The sequence below is a fragment of the Oryza glaberrima genome, chromosome 6, assembly GCF_000147395.1.
Source record: "Oryza glaberrima chromosome 6, OglaRS2, whole genome shotgun sequence".
In the NCBI taxonomy this organism is placed as follows: Eukaryota; Viridiplantae; Streptophyta; class Magnoliopsida; order Poales; family Poaceae; genus Oryza; species Oryza glaberrima.
Window position 1 is genome coordinate 28,808,228 of NC_068331.1, and position 20,553 is coordinate 28,828,780.

The 20,553-nt window shown below is 39.1% G+C and overlaps 2 protein-coding genes across 4 annotated transcripts; one reads left to right on the forward strand and one right to left on the reverse strand.

The window, feature by feature from the left end:
- Positions 1–240: 240 nt before the first annotated feature.
- Positions 241–1,749, reverse strand: LOC127776421 (uncharacterized). Its single transcript, XM_052302779.1, has 3 exons — positions 1,493–1,749; positions 1,133–1,418; positions 241–707 (listed from the first exon to the last, which is right to left on the reverse strand). The coding sequence occupies exons 1-3, from the start codon at positions 1,603–1,605 to the stop codon at positions 480–482; spliced, it is 627 nt and encodes a 208-aa protein (XP_052158739.1). The 5' UTR covers positions 1,606–1,749; the 3' UTR covers positions 241–479.
- Positions 1,750–2,785: 1,036 nt separating this feature from the next.
- LOC127776420 (serine/arginine-rich splicing factor SR45a-like) lies at positions 2,786–7,522 on the forward strand. Of its 3 annotated transcripts, none has more exons than XR_008018157.1 (8): positions 2,786–3,269; positions 3,361–3,383; positions 5,144–5,284; positions 5,542–5,644; positions 5,724–5,873; positions 5,971–6,296; positions 6,398–6,443; positions 6,597–6,697. XR_008018157.1 is itself a non-coding variant. In XM_052302778.1 (7 exons), the coding sequence occupies exons 1-7, from the start codon at positions 2,796–2,798 to the stop codon at positions 6,950–6,952; spliced, it is 1,293 nt and encodes a 430-aa protein (XP_052158738.1). In that variant the 5' UTR covers positions 2,786–2,795; the 3' UTR covers positions 6,953–7,522. The 3 variants fall into 3 exon arrangements, 1 of the variants encoding a protein (XP_052158738.1); XR_008018156.1 differs by having other exon boundaries at positions 5,971–6,309; positions 6,597–6,696; XM_052302778.1 differs by lacking the exon at positions 5,971–6,296 and having other exon boundaries at positions 6,597–7,522.
- Positions 7,523–20,553: the final 13,031 nt, after the last annotated feature.

Genomic DNA, 20,553 nt, shown 5'->3' on the forward strand with positions numbered 1-20,553 from the left:
TGCGTGTCTGTATATTTTCCCAGCGAGCGGGTGAGGATTATTATTACACGTCGGCCACTAGAGCCTTACAATTTTTACAACAAAAAAAAATTGATATAGTAGGGTTTAAAAACTCATAAGGCCTTACAATTTTTACAACAACAAAATAAATTGATATAGTAGGGTTTAAAAACTCATAAATCCCTCTCAAATTGGTGGTATTTCTCATCATCAGTCAGGATTTAAGGCGGTAAACATGTGTAATGTAATATACACAAAATTCTCCATCCACTCAAATTTGTCCACATGTAAGTATGCTTTTGCTTAGCTATCTCAGGCATATGTATATGTATGTACAAGCAATACGGCCGAGGACTGAGAAAGGAACACATGATAAAACAACCTAAGGCATACATCATACAAAACTGTCGATGATCCCCTAACTGACCATGTTCTAAGACTGAACCATCCTACGGTCTCATAATAGCTGAATGCAACCTTTAAACATCGCTGTCATGGTCGCTGGCTGCATCTTTCTCTTCATAGCTCATGTCTTCGTTGATACTAACACTAAGGCCATCTTCTTCGTCATCGTCATCATCATCATCATCGTCGTCGTCTTCGTCGTCCTCTTCAGATGAATCAAAATCCGAGGAAAATATGTAATCATCAAAGTAAACCGAGTCATAGGACTCACTGATATCAGAGCAACAAGAATCTGTCTCAACCTGCAAACCATAGTACCGCATACATCAGAACACTAATTTCGTTTATGCACCGGTAGAAAACATTATGTGATATCGCATATATCATAATTCTAATATCATTGATGCAGCAGTACAAAACATACAGATAGAGCTACTTTCTACAAGCCTGCAAATTTGGTCCTCTTTTTTTTTTCTCATTTCCTGGTACCTCAGATTCATAATGGTGATTTTACATATAAAAAATACTATATGAATCAAGTCAGCTAACATTCACACCCTAGCTTCATGCAAAAAGTTAATAAGCACATCTCAAGAACATTAATTCGGATGCCATGTATAAACCATGGCGGCCCAACACATTTATGCCATGCCTGATAAGTTTAGCAAGTAATGAGCATAAAACATCAGGAGAAGCACAATAAGTTTGCACAAAATAAAGATTATACCTCGTCAGGGTTCTCACTTCCACCAGGAGCCCAAATCTTGATATCTTTATCAATGCCACAGTTTGCAATAACAATCCCATAAGGGTGCTGCTCAACACAGTTCACAATCTGTTTATCCCCTTTCATAACCCGCATAAGCTCCCCATCCTTCTTGCTCCAAATAAATACACGGCCACAGTCTGATCCAGTGGTAACATAGTCACAGTTGGGCCCAAGGAAATTAACACCCTTCATGGTGTGCTTGTTACGATGTCCCTTGAATATTTGAGGTGCAGGCAACTTATCTCTACAAAAGGGTAATGGAGCTGTATTTATATGGCAGTCTCCTTCAATCTCATCCATCAGGAGTCGTTTTCCTACCTCAATATTGTTGAAGTGTAAGCCATGTTCTCTCGAGAAAAGGTAGATGTTATCATAACTATAGGATGCCAATAGTTCGCTGGTCTGCGAGAATGCCAAACCAGATATTCCATCTTTGTTTTCGCCCATCATATGTGGAGGACAAAAGTATTCAATTGGCCGACCAAAACTAGAATTCCCATTCACATCAATCTTGCGGCTATCATATATTCTCACATACTCATCAGATCCAGCAACTGCAAAACAACTAGGCTTTCTCGGGTCTATGGCAATAGCATAGAGTTCAATGGTATCACCACCAAAATGATCAACTTCTGCGCATTTAAAGAGTTCAGCAACATATTTCTCCCTTAGGTCAAACTGGATCAAACAGAGAGTTATCAACAAAGGAACCCAAGCAGATATTATTACAGGTGAATGAAGTTAGCAAGTTTAACAACTTACAAGAAAAACGGAGCCATTATCTCCGCAGCTAAAGAATGTGTGAGGATTTCCAGGCTCAATAGCTAGTTTGTGCACTGCTACCTCTGTATCAACTAGCTCATTTGTAATTACACGACCACCTTCTTGTATTTGCGAATGCCTCACCTGTTTCACGGAAACAGCAAACATGTGACCATGTGAACGATGTAGAGGAGAATGGTGAAAACATGGTAAAAATAAAATTGGATGACTCTGAGCCAATATATATATATACCTGTCCATCAGCAGCGCATGTGATGATGCTCCGGTCACCTGAGAAGGGCATGAACAGAGCATGGAACACATTGTCGCTGTGGCCAGTGTGGAACGCGAAGGTAGGCGTCCCCTCTTGCCAATTCCACAGTACAGCGGCCCGATCGTCCGAACCGGACAGGAGCAAGCTCCCATCCTCGTTAAAGCTGATGGTATTCACACAGCCCCTGTGCTTCCGCAGCCTCTTCTGGACACCGAGAGACCGCACAAAGTCCTGCACAAACAGTCAAACATGCTCCATGGTTATAGAAACAAAAGAAGCTTACTGCAATCACAAGGCTACTGCAACAACCACCTGTGATTCTCTCTGAACCTCCTTCGTTGCGTTGACTGTGCTCTCTGAACCTAGTACTAAGTTGGTTTCTCTTAATGAACGCACCGATTTCCACGGTAGGATACAGTTAATCCTGTTCTAACGTAACCTAATGCTGTTCGATTTTAGGATTAAAACGCTGGAGGAAACAGAAAAGCGAGCGCTGGGTGGTGATTTGGTCTCCGTGCGGAAGAGCAAAAGGGATGGGGAAGAAACTAGAGAGAGAGGGTTGGATTGGACCTGACCTGGGAGGCCATGACGGAGTTGGCGAAGAGCTTGGGCGGGAGGCAGCCGACCTCGCGCTCCCACAGCCCCGCCATCCGCGTCCCCTCCCGCGGCATCGCCTCGCCTTCTTCTTCCTTCTTCCTCCTCCGCCGCGAGGGTTTCTTCCTCCTCCCTCTCCTCTTCCCTTCTTCGCATGTCGGCCAAGGGGGAGGTGGAAGGCGGTGGCACATCTGGGCCGTCCAATGTCCCAACCTCAACGGCCCAGATTCCGTGTGGATCTGGTGGGCCTGGGCCTCACGCGTTCATGGCCCAACTATTCTCCCCATCGCGGGCGGCGTGTACAAAAACCCAAAGAGAGAGCATCAGCGGAGCAGGTTGGAAGCGGAGACCGAGAGAGAGAAGCAGCACCCAAACCCTAGCCCTCCCCTCTCCTCCCGCACGCGCGCGTCGGCGCCACCACCGGGAGCTCCGCCGCCGCCGCCGCCTCATCCGCCCCGTGCCATGGTGAGACCTGCTTCCTCTTCTCTCCTCGGCGCAGTCTGTATTTCTCCGTTGATTTGGCTGATCTCGGTGCTGACGCCTCTCCTCTTTGCAGGCGGAGACCCCCGAGCGCAGGAGGTAACGACCTCCTCGATCTCCCGATTTGGTGCCTGGTTTGCTATTTCGTTGGTTGGCCACCTTCTGGCTCCTCCGATGCGAGCTTTTCCGCCTAGAATCGTAGCTGCGTGATTCGAGCTGGATGCCCATTAGGTTTAGGGGCAAGGCAACACACGAAGATTCGTATCATATGCCTGTGGATTTCCTTTTTGTTTGAGCATACTATGTCAGCAGGCTGATTACATGTGTTCATATGGTGCTCAATATGTTAGCATCATGTTCTAAGTTGCAGTTCTCTAGTGACATAATTAGTTCGGTAGTGTTTCAACCTACTGTTCCTTACGATTAATTATGTTTTGGCATGTCGTCAATGAACTTTGAATTTCTGCGACGTAGATGCCCTTGTTCACTTGTACAAGGATTTCTTTCCTGGTGCTTATAGAAAGCATGATAGGGTTTGCCTTTAAGCATCAGGACATTGTGCTATGGAAGTATGATTTGATATGAGTGCATGGCTTACTTTCTATCATCCCATCTCAGTGGAAATATTCATGTTTGCATCTTGTAATTAGATTTAAACTACTATGTTTTGCCAATAATTTTTCCTAGTGGTTGGCGACAAACTTGACAGTATAGGGGTTATTCAAATGGCTGTTTGAGTTACATGCTTTCTTCTGAAATCGTTTTCCACTTTTGTCATTCGTATCATAGTAGCTAATGTCTAGATTAGTTAAATTGCACTACTACATTCGTCTGGGTATTCCAATTTTTATTTCCTTTTCCCCACCAGTTTCTCAAAAGTTCTTTTAGAACATGAGGTGAACTTACATAACATTTCCTTGAGAAGATGGTTAATGCCATTGGACATGTCAGTAAATACTGGCTTTATATTAGTTATGTTGCTTGTACTGTTACTCATAACTTCGGGCAACTAAATAAGCTATAGGTTGATGTCAGGTGTTTGCCGCTGTAGAAAGGCAATGCTCTTCAGTTTATATTACTGTAGTAAAAAATGATAGTAGTATGATCCTGAAGCCATATGAGGACTTTGTTTAGTGTTGCATTCAGCCGTAACACATTCTAAGTGTGGCTTGTATGCTTGTTGGTCCATGAACAACACTTATCAGCATTTGGTATCATAATCATGATGCCACTTCAATAAGGATCATGTCATGTTCGATTCATAATGTATGCTGCTGGGAGTGCTCATGTTTCTATTAGACTGTTTTGTACTCCCTCCGTCCCAAAATATAAGCATTTTTGAACTTCGACACGGTCTTCGAGATGCTATTTTGACCAACAATATCTATGGACATAAAATGTTTTAAATAAAAAGAGTTACATATTATGATAGTTTGATTAATGATAAATCTAGTAACATCAATTTTACTTGATTGATCTTTTTTATTTTTTGCTATTAATAGTCAAAGTTAAAAACAATTGACTTGGAACTATGCTAAAATGCTTATATTTTGGGACGGAGGGAGTACTCTTCATTCGGGAAAGTTTGTTATGCTTTCTCCCAATGTTTTATTTGGCTTCAGAATGGTGTCCATCGTTTTGTCTTTTCTCTACATCTATTCCCTACCAGTAAACATGGGATTTCCTTTGCTAATATTTTTCATAGTTTGCATTGAGGATGATAGTAGGGAACTGGTTTCCATGAATTTAAATATTTGTCTTCCTATTTTTGTTGTTTTCTTGTACCAATCAAGATCATCCTTGTTAGAACTTTTATGAATGTTTAATATTTCATGCATGCGACAACTTCTTACTTTCAGGTACTCAGGGTCCCCCTCTCCTTACAGGGGAAACCCAAAATCAAGGTCAAGATCACGATCACCTGCAGCTCGATCCCAGTCTAGGTCTCCAGTCCCTGACCCTAGATCTCAGGCAAGGTCAAGATCAAGAAGCCGCGAGAGGTATTTGCTTATATTGCATATGCTGCCATCTATTTCACATAGTATTTGCTAATATTGCATATGCTGCCATCTATTTCACATATAATGTTTCTCTTCACAAATGGATGAAAGAAAGAGGGGTAGAGGGACTGATGGATGTTTTGTGTTCTGTAAACAAAATTATTGTAGTACAGTAACAGCTGACTTGTGTATTGTGTGTTCTGTATTTACATGGAAATCAATCAACATCCATGTTATTAACTTGTTTTTGGTTGCAGGGAGCCTGATGCTGTAAATCATGGAAATACACTGTATGTGACTGGACTCTCTTCTCGAGTGACTGAAAGAGAACTTAAAGATTACTTCTCTAAAGAAGGAAGGGTTAGTTGACTTCATAAAGTTACCGCAATATGTTCCTATTCTGCAGAATCACTGTCTTATGTCATTTCCTGTTTGTTAGGTGACTAGTTGCCATGTTGTCCTTGAACCCCATACACGTGTTTCTCGTGGATTTGCTTTTGTCACCATGGACACTGTTGAAGATGCTGAACGCTGTATCAAGTATCTTAACCAGTCTGTAATGGAAGGCCGGAACATCACAGTTGAAAAGGTAATTTGTTTGTTCATATCTGCTTGGGTTGTTTGATCAGTATGCAACCTTGTATTTCCTGAATGTTGACCTGGAGGTTTTTTTGGTTATCATTCAGAAGAGATTGTGCAAGCTATGTGCAACAATCAAGATGCTGAGTTCATCAATTTCAACTTTAGCTCATACAGCTTGATCAATGGACAGCCCAAAGGGTTACTATGCACCACAAGATTCACAACTAAACATAGCAAATTTTCAACTAAACCCCTGAGCATTCATCTTCAACTTCCAACATCAACTAATCAACGGGCATTCACAACTCGTTAGACAAGCATGTGTGGTGACATACGCATAGCAAATATTGGATCCCTGCTAGTTGGAGTTTGCGCTCTTCATTACATATTTCCTCCATTGGTCCGTAATTGCGGCATATGTTGATTGATCGTAAGAGGAACTTGTAATTACCTACACAATCCAGACTGACACTTCTCATATCCTAGTTTGGACCCTCGACTTTGTGCTAATGGATTTCTGTTTTATTTCAGTCACGTCGAGGTCGCCCAAGGACGCCAACTCCTGGAAGCTATCTTGGTATGTAAATTGTAAAGGAGCTGAAACTTGCTGCATAACTCTGTAAATATGCAATACTAGTGTTTTGCACTGTCCTGTTTAAATTTCCCTTTTTCTTTTGTGCTGGTCCCTCTTGTGCTTTATGTTTTTCAACTTGAGGTGTTACCTTTACAGGTCATCGATATGACCGTAGAGAGCCACGTGGGAGATACCGCAGCAGAGGAGGTGGCTATGGCCGTGATGAGTACTACGGCAATAGCTACCGCAGGTCTCCGCCTCCAATGTACCCATCCTACAGGGACACAAGGGACTACCCTCCATACAGGGACACAAGGGACTACTCCCCCCACAGGGATGCTCGAGATTACTACGACGGAAAGGGAGGCAGGGGATACTCCCCACATAGATCTCCTCCTTATGGCGGTGGCAGGGCCCGGAGGGAGCGATCTAGATCATTGCCGTATTCTCCCTACCGGATGCCTGAGAGAGGCTATGGACGCCGAGCCGGTGGTGGTGGCTATGACAGGTAAGGTTGCTCCCTTGGCTCTTGTTGCATTAGATACCTGAATTCCAAGCTGGAAAACGTGCTGTTCCTGTTAGCCCTGATGAATGTTAGATTGCTGTAGCTTTGTACTATTTGAAAGATGCATTCCTGGATTTAATGAACGTTGTTGTATGGGGTACCTATAGACTATGGGGGTGTTTAGATGGGGCTAAAACTTTTTAACCCATGTCACATCGGATGTTTGGACGCTAATTTAGAGTATTAAACATGGACTAATAAAAAAACTAATTTCATAAATGAGAGCTAATCTGCAAGACGAATTTTTTAAGCCTAATTAATCCATAATTATCAAAAGTTTACTGTAGCATCACATTGTCAAAATCATGGCGTAATTAGACTCAAAAGATTCGTCTCGCGAATTAGTCCAAGCTTATGAAATGGGTTTTGTAATTAGTGTATGTTTAATACTCCAAATTTAGTGTCCAAACATCCGATGTGACAGGGACTTAGAATAAGTCTCTGGAAACCAAACAGCCCCTATATAGTCTGTAATCTGGAATGATTTTAAGTACGACTGGTATGTCTTATTTTGGCACCTTTATTGGAGTGTTTGAAATCGTGGGGGGCAGAGTGGCAGTAGCTGCTACGTGGCTATTATTTGACATGGGCCATAATGCGCATCCTTGAAAGGTGAAAGCTGGAATATTCACCTGGAGGACAGCGCGGTAAGCTTGATGTAAGTAAAAGTGCGGTGGTGAAAAAACGTGGGTGTGTACATATGAGAAGACAAAAGGCTTTGATGTGCCGGTCCTGCAGCCCCTGCATCATCATTGTGTCTGATGCCATGGAATGGAATCCAGCCAGAGAAGTGAGATTGCAACTTTGCAAGATCGATGCATGTGACGGCGTTTGTGGTTTTTTGTTGTTGGATTGGATGATGGAACCGAATGGATCATGTGAGTTAATCTACTAGTACAGTATTAAAAGCCATATATGGAGTATGTCTGTTGGTGTTATGTTGGTTTTGGAATGGGCCTGCCTGAGTGTGTGACAGGCAGAGGCAGGGAGCAACAGTGGCAAAGCAGAAGAAGAGATTGTAGCTGGTGTCGTCGTCCCGCCCCCCATGGCCATGGCCGATCTTGTTGGCTTGGGTTTCTTGGCATCCGTAGGTATCTCATCATTAAATTGAACAGAGCTTCGGACTTTAGGTTCTTCCGATAGATCGGCCGTCCGTTGATTGATTTGATCTGAGCGATGATGACTGAACTGATGCAAGCAAAAGCTACTACTAGTAGTAGTTGCCGTCAAATTTCATTCTGGTGTTGTAAAAAGGGTGCAGAAAAAGGGGGGCAAAAGAGAAAAGGCAGATTCTGCGAGCGAACGGGCGATGATGCAGCCTTGTGCCCAGCGTATCATAGATCGTGATCGACCATGATGATGCACCAGTCTCTTCTTCCTCTCTCTCTCTCTCTTCTTTCTTTCTTTTCTTTGCAGCAGGTAAGGTACACACGGCTCACGGCTGGGCTTAGTGATGTCCCATTCGCCTCCCCGGCATCTTCAAATAAGACAGCCAACTCCTACTAGTAGTAAGCAACAATCATTTTATATATATATATATATATATATATATATATATATATATATATATATATATATATATATATATATATATATATATATTTTGTGTTGTATATATATATATATTTTGTGTTGTATATAGTTCTTTCTAAGGATAAAGACATTTTGAACTAAACAGTTTTCGCTTAGTACATAGGAGTATTGGTTTTTGAAAGTGAAACTCATAGGTGTCGATGGACTGACGCAAATTCAGATGAGAGGTTAGCTAGATGGGAGGCTTGTTCGCGCCGCGCGTGCTGCCATTTTATGGCAGAGCAATTCTACCGGCCTCATCGCCTATGGCTTATAAACCGCAGCTGAATTTTAAACTTTAAATTTTAGTTTTAAAGATTCTAAAGCTGATTTTGATGTTTGCTCAACGTAGTTATTTTAGATTGGTTAAGTTACTAAGAACGTATATGTAAAAGTTTTACCTACAAATTATTTTATATCAGTAATAAACCATTACGAGCTATAGGCAACCAACAGGGATCTAGATACATATCACCTCCGTTCCTAAGTAAGTAGTACATTTCTAGCATAAGAAGCACAAATTAGTATAGTAGTTGAAAATGTATGTTAGTTCGAGTAAGATGAGAAGAAATTTTAATAAGTGATTAATGGGATATGCAGCACTTTAGAAATACACTTATTTCCTTAACAAAACTAAAGTGCTAGAAATGCAATTATACAGTGACGGACTGATCTCGTATAGTATAATATTACATATGCTATTCCCACAGTTCCAAAATATGGCATCTCATACTATTGCTATATTTAAATCTGTTATGATTTATATAGTATTAATTAATGATATTTTCAGATCTAGTAGATAGTTATATTTTGAGCGAAGTAGAGTATCTCCACGACGTGACGTCCTTGCATGGCCGCCAGCGTGGCGTCGCCTCTCCCGACCTCTCTAGTACATCACTTTTAAGATAATGAAACTGGTTTACTTAGTAGGAGTATAATGCATCTTATTGCCCCTGCATCACCACTATATCCTTCTTATTAATACATTAATTAACGACTTCAATGTTTGATAAATCTGCTACGTGCGTCTCTCTAGGCCCATTTGTTACAAAAATATAACAACTTAGGCCCATTTATATAGTTTGTAGGAAAAACATTAAAATTTTGAAGGACTTCAATCATATATAAAAATTCAGAAGAAGGTCAAGTTTTTCTATCTTATTTGTCTTTTGGTTTTCGTGCTGTCTAATTAAACAACTATTCTTGTTTTTTTTTTTTGCAATCCTATATTTTACATTTATATTCCTATCAAAATTCTAATTCTGTGTATATAACTTTTTTTTAATCCTACGTGTGAAAGGAGCCCTTAACATTTAAAATAACAATATAAATACTTTACAGTGCTTACTCGTCGCGGGAATACAAAGTATTTTTAAGCCAATCAGGTGCTTAGACGAGGGATCCATATAATTTAAAATTAAAAAATTGACCAGTAAAGTTATTACTAAAAGAAAATCTTCTCTCTTTTAACAAAAAATGCTTATACTCTAAGAGCAAGGCTAATAATACAGCCGATCTGTTGGCTATAAGGTTCTTTATAGACTTTTCTTAGCCTACCCATATAATAGTTAGCTCTTTACAATTAATACAAGGTTCACTTGTGTCTCTCACAGAGTTTCTTAGTTCTTGAGTCTAATCCGGCTATAAGTTAATTTACAGCACGCTTCTCCTCTCTTTCCTCTTCTCCCCTATTCACCTCAGCATTCAGCGGGTTTATAGTCTACTTGCTCTATCTATACTTGCTCTATAGGGGAGCATTCAGCATTCTCCCCTATACTTGCTCTATCTATTTAGGAATTGAGGGAGCAGTAGCCAGCAGTAAAGCAGCGATGATTGACGAAACGTGGATGCCTTTGGGCGTCACGGGATGGCAATGCAAGCTGCAGGCAGCAGTGAGCGAGCAGCCTCTGCATCTGCACACGGTGAGGTTGCAGCCAGCGACCCTGTTGTATGGGCCCAAACACGGCAGCTAGCTTCTGCATCTTCTACTGTAGTACGTTAAACTGCTACTACTCGTATGGATCATCCATCCAAGCTACAGTTTTACTAGAGCTGCCGTACGTGCCTCCTGTGACTCCATCGATCTGCACGATCAACATATACAGAGTAAATTACGTCCATCTCTTATTACCAAAATTCTCTTGGACCGCTCTTTAATCTATCTTTTCATTTTAAACTAGGTTATTTTGCCTTTGATTTAATTTACTTTAAACCATCCAAACTTTTTTTCTTGAGCATATCAATCAGCGATTTTAACCACATCAGCATCCGTAAACTTGCAATCTTACATGTAGGATATTCTTTGCAAAATTAGAAGGTAGATAACTAGATGCATCTAGAGAAATGATTTGCATTGATTCAAAGTGTAACAAAGATAACTTATACGGTCGAAGGTGAAAATTAATATTAGCTAGAGAGTGGTGCAAAGTAAAACTTTGTTAATAAGAAGTGGATCAAAATACAATTAACTTATATATATATATAGAGAGAGAGTATTATGTTTTGCCTTTGTCTTGAAATGCATGCCACATATAAATTAATCTTCTCATTATATAAGCTACTACCTCCTTTCTAAACTATAAGAGATTTTTGCCATATAGTTACATATATAAGCAAAATCCCTCATACTTTAGGATGGAGATTATTGTAGCTAAAAAACATCAGCATGCATCAATGTCTCTCTTCAATGATCGGTCAGATCCTAAATCCAGTCATGTGGGTAGCTCTATAAGAGCAAGGCTAATAATATAGCCGACTTGTTAGCTATAAGATTCGTTGCAGCTTTCTATTAGCCCACACGTGTAATAGTTAGCTATTTACAATAAATACAGAGCCCACTTATCTCTCTCACATAATTTCTTGGTTCTTGTGTCCAAACCAGCTGTAAGTTTACAGCCCGTTTCTCCTCTCTCTTCTCTCCTCTACCTCAGCATTTACCCGACTTACAGTCTGCTATTATACATGCTCTAATGAGAGTGTGGTGTCGACAGGAGCGGAAGGCCCTTGTGACACCCATCTTGGGCGGACGGGGGTTGGTCGGCGAAGGGGCACCAAAGAAGGTGGAGTTTATGTGCCGACAGGGTCAAACAGTAAGATATCATGGGGCTGCGATATCAAGGGGACGGTTCAATTGTAGTGTAGTAGTGATGTAACTATAATATAAATTGGATGTAATCTTCATATAAATCAAAACCCGAGATGTAGCACACTGGATGAGCATGCCCCCACGCTCCACTGGCATCGCGAGTTTGATAGGTCGATCTGATGGCTAAAAATTCCCCAAGTTTTTTTCTCTAGTTTTCTTCCGATATACAGTAAAATAACAATATCTTCATCACATAGTCTGTTGGGTTACATAATTTTCTATACTATATTAATATGAAACCTTCGTGACGAATGGTTCGTTAATAAGAACATGCATTAGTGCATACGATATATACAGATGTTGAGATGGATCTCAACGATGAGTAGTCATGCAAATAAGAGCAGATACAATAGTAGATTGTAAAATAGCTATAAACACATGTCGAGAAGATAAAATAGGAGAGAAAGGAGCAGCAAGCTACTGTAGCCAACGGCAGCACAGACTACAAGATACAATGTGATCAGTATGACAGGTAGAACCATGTGTTAATAGTATAGTATATATTTATAGATAATTATTGTGTGAATTAACTATTAAATTGACTATAGATGATTTGGAGTCAATAATTGGCTATACTATTGAACTTGCTCTGATGGCTGTCATTAATTTTGACAATTTGACCCTTTGCAAAAACTAATTTTATAAATGAACCATCGCCAAAACTTATTTTAAAAGTGACCCTTTTTTCAGCGCTAAATCGGGCGCTGAACTTAGACACCTCAGCGCCACGTCACCTGGCGCTGAATGCCGTGCCACCATGGATGGAAGGCTGAGTCAACGTGCCAACGTACATTCAGCTCTGTGCTATTTGGCGCTGAGGTGTCTAAATTCAGCACCACACGATTTTGACGCTGAACAAAAAGGTTATTTTTTAAATAAGTTTTGGCAAGTTTTTGCGAGGGTTCAAATTGTCAAAATCAATGGATGGCTATAGTGAAGATGAACGATTACGTATAGTTGCGCCATGCATAGAGAGCTAGGCCGTCCGTAATCTGCTCCACGTGGCGGCTGGCGACGGGGCCCACAGGCTATGACAGTGAGAGAGTGTAGCAGCAGCATGAAGCCATGCAGGAGTAGTAGAGTAGCATGCATATGCATATGCTAGCAGTGGTAGGGGTTCGCTTTCCCGAGGGGATCCATGGCGTCTAGTGTTTGTCCCTGTCTCTCCTCTCCTCTTCCTCTTCCTCTTCCTCTTCCTCTTCCTCTCCTCTCACAATCGATCGATCAATTACTGTTAATTTGTTGGCATCGCCATCGCCATTGCCATGGTCATTGGTCATCATCTACCTACTCCATCGATATACTACATATAATCTCTGCTCTCTTCTTCTACTGGAGTGGAGTACTAGCTAGAGCTAGTACACTGTCCTGCACCTCTGCCTGCATCTTCCGTGCGAGCCTGCAGTGTCGATGCAATGCAGGCGACCAAACAAAACCAATGGCCGGTGTACTCCCTCCATAAATTAAAAGAAAATAATTAATTTCTAAGAATAAATTTGGACACATACTTATATTATTCAGGATCATCTTGATTTAGAAGTTGATTTTTTATGATCCGAAATCTCTAGAGTTGAATTTTTATAGGACGACGAGTGTAGAACAGTAGGCTGGTTGTTAATTAGCCTTGTTTGTTTGCCATGGGCGGCCGGTGGTGCATCGCACCTTGCTCATACATATGATATGAGCATCGATCTCGATCCGGGCGCCGATCCTCACGACAACGACGACGACATGAATAGATCGTCAGTTTTTGTAATGTAGTCTCTGACGATTAATCTCCTTTAATTTGCGGCTACCTACCATATTCACAACATCTCGTGAAGGTTCCAATGTAATGTGCATCCATGCTGCAGGAAACTAAAAGAGAGTGGACATAGACAAGCTGGGCGTATATTATTGACTTATTATGCATGCATAATCTAATTTTATTTTGTTGCCTTCGATCTGTCTAATAACATAGATGTACGACGTACGTACATGCATATATCATGCGTGTGATGGTTTTGTCGCCGCGAAACTAAAGACAGAGATCACCATCAACTATACAAGTACTAACTTCGTTTTAAAATAAATTTATTTTTCATCCATTCACGTATGCCAATATAAAATAAAAATACTAATATATTCTTCACTTCATCAAATCCTAACATAATTATCCTCCTACTTTATCTAGTTAAATGCATTTATCTTCTATTTTTACAAACTTCAATTTAATAATTTTCTAAAGATAAATTTATTCTGAGACAAACAAAAGTGGTAAGGATAATTTTATTTTAAAACGGATGCTATCTCTCCTGAAATAAATTTCTTTTCAAAACAAATTAACTGGTGGAGTAGTACTTTGCTACTGCAAGACAAATACGGACCACACGCAATATGTACCGGTGAACACACTTTGTAATAAAAAAAATATATATAGCTATAAACCTGAATACACATGTATTTAGAATCATAGCCATGATTTAGTTTTTTTATGAAACAGATGGTGTAGATAGGCAATGTCTCCGTTGCTACAGTGAAACACTCATCAATCTTATAATATATTGGTCTATTTTTTTTAAAGTACTCATAGGATATGACGTGTGTATGTGTGTTATTAAGGTGAGTGTATGCACGTACTCCCTCTTTCCACAATCTAGGTTGGTTTTTTCTGATATGGAAGAAATGTGTTTTTAGAAAAATATTAATTATATGAGTACGGTCGTGCGGCGTATAGTAGTACAAATGATGAACAAGTAAAACGTGCTTGTATGTATATGTGACAAGACAATACAGTATATCCCAGTATACTGGCCAGTGTATGCGTAGCTATCTTCGATGAATACAAACAGCATGCAGGTCGTACTACGCAGCTACTCCCTCCGTCGCATAATATAGCAACTTAGAACCGAACAGGATATTTCATAGACATATCTAGATTCGTTGTCCTATGAAATATCTCTTCCAGTCCTAAATTGTTATATTATAGGACGGATGGAGTAGCATGCAAGAGCAGCGAGCTGAGTTCTAGAGATGATATGGCACTGCATGCACCGCCCATGCATATCGTTCCATATGCGCATGCATGCAAATTAATACAGCTTAGTACTTGCATATATTGTCGCTGCAAATGAACGAACCAACGAATGAATGAATGGATGGACCACGAATATGTGTCGGCATCGTACACACGTACGCACTATATTAATTTGTCTGCTCATCTACTCACTCCATTTGAAAATATACGATTTTTCATGTAAAGTTTTACCATTCATCTTATTCAAAAAGTTTATATAAATATCTTTTGTTTTGTTGTAACTTATTTTATCATCAAATAAAATATAATTTTAACATATAGTTTTTCATATTTATACTAAATTTAGACGAATAATCAAATGTTATATAAAAAGTTAACAATGCCATATATTTTGAAAAGGATCGATGTAGTACTGTACATATGACTACAGCCCTCACCTAACTACTGTACGTATTAATGTATATACTCCTGAGAAGATCGAAAAAAGAAAAATCACATGCAGCAGTATTACTGCACGTACACTGCAAGAGCCTGCCAGCTTAAATGTACAGTATATGATGTAGATATATATGCATGTGTGTGTGGTGAACTGCAGAAGAAATGTTATGCATATGTGTACATAAACTAGAAAAACTAATTAAAGAGTACTGATAAATTGGTGATAGTGTATACTATTTACAGATAAAATACACACACTCATGTGTGAAACTTCATTGTTTGTCCTCAAATTAATTTGAAGTGTTCCCGCGGGAATTAATAATGGCACGGCCGGGCTAGCTAGCTCCTACGTACATCGAAGCGAAGAGGACGAGCACAAGCACAGAATTAAACCATGTGTTTTGAGTCAGTATTAGCACATGCAACCAACTTCAATTTGTCTCGTTATGCAAGTACTACACACTATTACATTATTAATTCGATCTCTTACGTGGAATGCTCTGTGTACTGTCCAACTAAAACGTTTTTACGCGCACTGAGAGATAAGAAATGTGAATGATGTGCCGTATACAACACCTCCACTTCCATATATGATTCTTAACATTTTTGTGTTAACAAAAGGTTAAGGTTAAAAATTAAGATTTTGACTATGAATAAGTTTTTAAAATATTTAGTTTTTGAACATACTAGAACATGCTATCTAAATTAATCTTAAAAAAGTGAGCTACTCCATTCTATCACAAATTACTGCATCCCTGTGCTAAACTATAGACAATTGGAGCGAGTATATACTATTTAGCACAGATTAAGATTGATAAGAAAATAAAACTTTATACGGGCATGCATGTTTTTTTTACCTAAATACTCCTAGATAAATGGTTCAATAGCTAAATGATTTTGTGATCTATCAAGGGTACAAGTTAAATGAATGAATGAATGAATAAATTGACTGTCATAGAACAATATGGATTTGAAACTTATTCTAAGAAACTTCTATATATAAAGTTTTAAAATATCACACCGAGTTTATATATAAAGTTTTAAAATATCGGTGAGATCGAAGCGTGATGTATTAATCCATATTCCAGTAACAAGCTCTAAATGAGGGATAGAGTAAAAGGATGTTTGTGGTAAAAGAGAAAATTTAAATAAAATGTGATTGATGCAACGAGTAGCACTTTGAACAATTATAAAATACCTATATTCTAGAAGAAAATTTAAACGATGCAAGTGATTATATAATAAATGGGAGAATAGTATAGTAACTGGAGGACTAGAATATTGTACCACTCTACACGGATTGGCACACGTAAACCGTGAAAACAGGAAAGGCCTGCCCGGATCTAGGACCTGCAACATGAAAAAGCAACGAGCTCTCCATCGATCGATTATTATTTTGCATCAGTTTAAGACGGTGTTTGAATTTTCTGAAGATAAAGATAAAAATTAAGTGCCTCACGTAAAATGAGATGGTAATAACGTGTGATTAATTAAGTTTTAATTATTACAAACTTGAAAAATGGATTAATATGATATTTTAGAGCAACTTTTATACAGAAAGTTTTCACACGAACACACCATTTAGCAGTTTGAAAAGCGTACCATAAATATCCAAAAGTTTATCCAGTTTTTTTTTTAAGAAAAGAACAGGGCCTAAGTATACATGCATGGGGATATAGTATTATATATGCAAAAAAATAAATATTGTGGGCGAGCAGAACAAGAGGTGTAGCTGGAGAAGGTAACATAAGACAAGCCAAAAACCATCTACATGCAAAACCACGACGGTTTCACTGGCCGCCTTTTCAGGCCTTTGGACGCTTGCAACCAGCACCTTTCTCCAGCCCTCTGCTTCCTGCCCAGTAGCTATATGAATAAACAATTCATTATAGTTACAAAGTGAAATTAAGTTATTTAATCACAAAATGAAACCAAGGAGATGCTGGCAAGCTACTCCCTCCACCAATGGCTGACGCAGAATTTTAAGACAAGTATTGTATTCACTCATCAACAATTAGAAATAAATTTATCAGAAGAAAACAAGATTATGACAAGATGTGTGTGGTTTTAAACCCGAGACCCCGTATTCAATTCCCAACACGCTCGCAATTTCTTCTTAAGAAATGATTGGAGGGACATCGCCGTGCTCAATCCTCAACGCGCTCACAATTTCCTCTTAAAAAAATATTTGGAGGGACGTCTCTCTCTTCAAATATCGTTTTTTTTATGTCAACAGGAGCAATTGATTTGTTAGGGAAAAAAGCAAGGTGCTAAGAATATCATCTTTTCTGTATTTTTTGGTATTCCCATGAATACCTAAGAATCCCGTTGGGTTCTTACCTTACGGAAGGACACATGTTAAGAAAGTAGATAGAAATAAGTGACAAAAGGTTGTGATTAATTAAGAAAATAGAGTAAGTGAAGAAACTAAATAAGATATAGTTGTGCTCGAGCTCGATGACTGGTCAAGACGAAGTAGTACTCGCTAGAGAAGTTGCTATATTTAGAATAAATTTAGATGCTAGAAGTTGTTATATTTTAAGAAATAGTGATTATGGATTATGGAAAATATAGTGCAGGGTGATACTCATGCCAATGGTCGCAGCTAATACAGTAGTAGCAATGTGCAGCTAGCCTCTTCCTGTTCCTATTACAGCTTAATTGCTTAAACCCTGCGTGTGTGAACAATTGGACGTGCATGGGGAACGAAGCCATGTGCAACATTTTCTCTTTCTGAGAGTGACTACTCTCGATCTAGGAACTTGTCTTTACATGATGGATCAATATGGTTTTATATCTCATGTAAGTTAATGATTTAGTGTTTGATGTTAAACGTCTGATTGATCTTGCAAAAAATTTCAAGATTGCATTAATTGGTAGCAGAAACGAAGTGAATGGCGTGCTCTTAATCCAGCTAGAAAGGGATTGCTAGCTCTATATATATCGACTAGTCATTTTCCATACCAGGCTAGCTTGTTAATATCACCGAAGATCGAGGGAGATATCTTCGATTAATTCGCATGCATGTCCAAACACTATTAATCAGTCACTAAACTTGTCTTATGTGCATAATGATCATGCCTCACACTTATATAGATTGCAATCAAACAAATTTACCACTATATATGTAGGACAGTAGGAATCTTGTCCGTCTCTCAATCACACAGTCACACACAGATTAATGGTGTCTTTGAATTAATGAGCACTAGTAATGCCCAGAGAACAACTCTGATGCAGATCTCTATTCGCGATCATATACCCGCAGATCTACGGCAAAGCTAGCTGACACTATTTTTTTTTCAATCTAGTAATGATCTAGAAGGGTTTGTCTGCAGCCATTTGTCTGGTGAAATCAATGCCATGAAATCCTACCGGCCTAAGCTAACTCGAAGAATCATGCTTATACGGGATTAATTAATAATTCCTGCCGAGAGAATTGGCCCATGCATATATGCTTCCTTAGTTTATCCAACTTGATTGGTATCTATATAGGGCAACATATCCTATGCACACAGGCCCTCACGTGTACACACGTGCACACCAACTAAAAAATGTCACCAAAAAATCTAGAAAAAATCATACACATACTTTCAATTGTATTACACCTAGGGTTAAAATCTTAACGTCAAATTCATTATATTTTAGCCGTAACAAAAAAACAAAAAATCTGACAGTTTTAAGGTTGCAATTTTGTCAGAATTTTATCTTTTTTGTTATTCTCTATGTAGAATGAATTTGAAGATGCGACTTTGCACGTAGATGTAATACTATTGAAAGTATATGTATGAATTTTCCTAGAATTTTTTGTGATAATTTTTAGTTGGTGTACACGGTGTGTACATGTGAGGGCCTGTGTGCATAGGATACGCTCCCATCTATATAGATATTAATTAGAGCAGGTACAATAGCAGGCTATAAACCAGCTATAACCACGTATTAAGAAGAAAAGAGAAGAGCGAAAAAAACAGACTACAGATTTATAGCCAGCTGCAACACGGACTCCAAGACGTTATGTGTGAATGAGAGATGTGACCGAGTATTAATTTGTAATATATTTTTATAGTTAACTATTGTATGAATAGGCTATTAGATTAACAATACTTCCTCCGTTTCACAATGTAAGACTTTCTAGCGTTGCCCACATTCATTTAGATATTAATGAATCTAGACGTATGTATTTAGATTCATTAACATCTTTATATGTGGGTAGTGCTAAAAAGTCTTATATTGTGAAATGGAGGGAGTAGATGATTAGAAGTGAGTAGTTGATTATACTATTAAACTTGCTCTTATATGCACATATATAGGCTATGCCTCTTGACCCATCTTATAAGTAACCAGCATTATGATCACTAAATACCAAATCCATATATATCTACTAGTGCCATGCATGCATTCAGCTTGAACGAAAGATGAACACGTACGGAACATAACATGCGTATGTACAGCGTGTTGCTGAGTTAATTAATTGGATGCATGGTGCCTAATGGTAAGCTATCTAGGCCAGGAAGCAACACTAGCTTAATTAATTAAGTTACCCATCTGTATAAAACCAATACGCCAAGATTAGCACACTGTTGGTTAACCTTGACATGTCATCCCAATGCATTGTTGAAGCACAGCCCATGGATGTTAACTAGATGCTAGATAAGTTCAGTGATCAATACCAAATCAACTGTTGGTTACTTACCTCATTGTTGACGCACAGCCAATGGATGGCAACTTGATGCTAAATCAGTCCATTCTTTAGCGGGAAATGCTGCATCAACTATCTGTTACTTACTGAATTAGTCGTCCAAATGACCCTGAACTAATAGCAATTTCTGCCAACTAAACACAGCTGGAGCGCAGGTTACTGCAATGTACAATCACATCATCTGATCACATATAGTGTGTACTTACAAGAGGATTCTGAAACAAGATTACAGGGGGTGCAGTTAATTATTAGGTCTGGTTTGGACAGCTCGCAATTCAAGTTTTATTTGCATTCGAATCCAATGTTTCAGTAGTGGTTACTGTTCATACAAATATAGATAGCTAATTAATGAGATTAGGAAACTAATGTCCATGGCCCAAACAGATGAATGTTATCAAGCTAAGCACATGTGACTGTTCATTAGAGTATAAACAAGTGTGTGTATTTTTGTTACCCCTAAAACAGCTAGAGAACCTAGAAGAGCAAGTGATATGTGGCTGTGGGCACAGCATGCAGAACCTATAGCCAGTAGTTCAATTCTGTGAAACCATGAGCACAAAATCGAAAGTGAATGAATAAACATTAATTCTTGGGCTGCAAAGAACTTGGCAGCATCCACTTTCCAAGGAAAAACAAACAGCACTGTCATCTGAATTTTAAAGCAACTTGGAGGAACCAGCT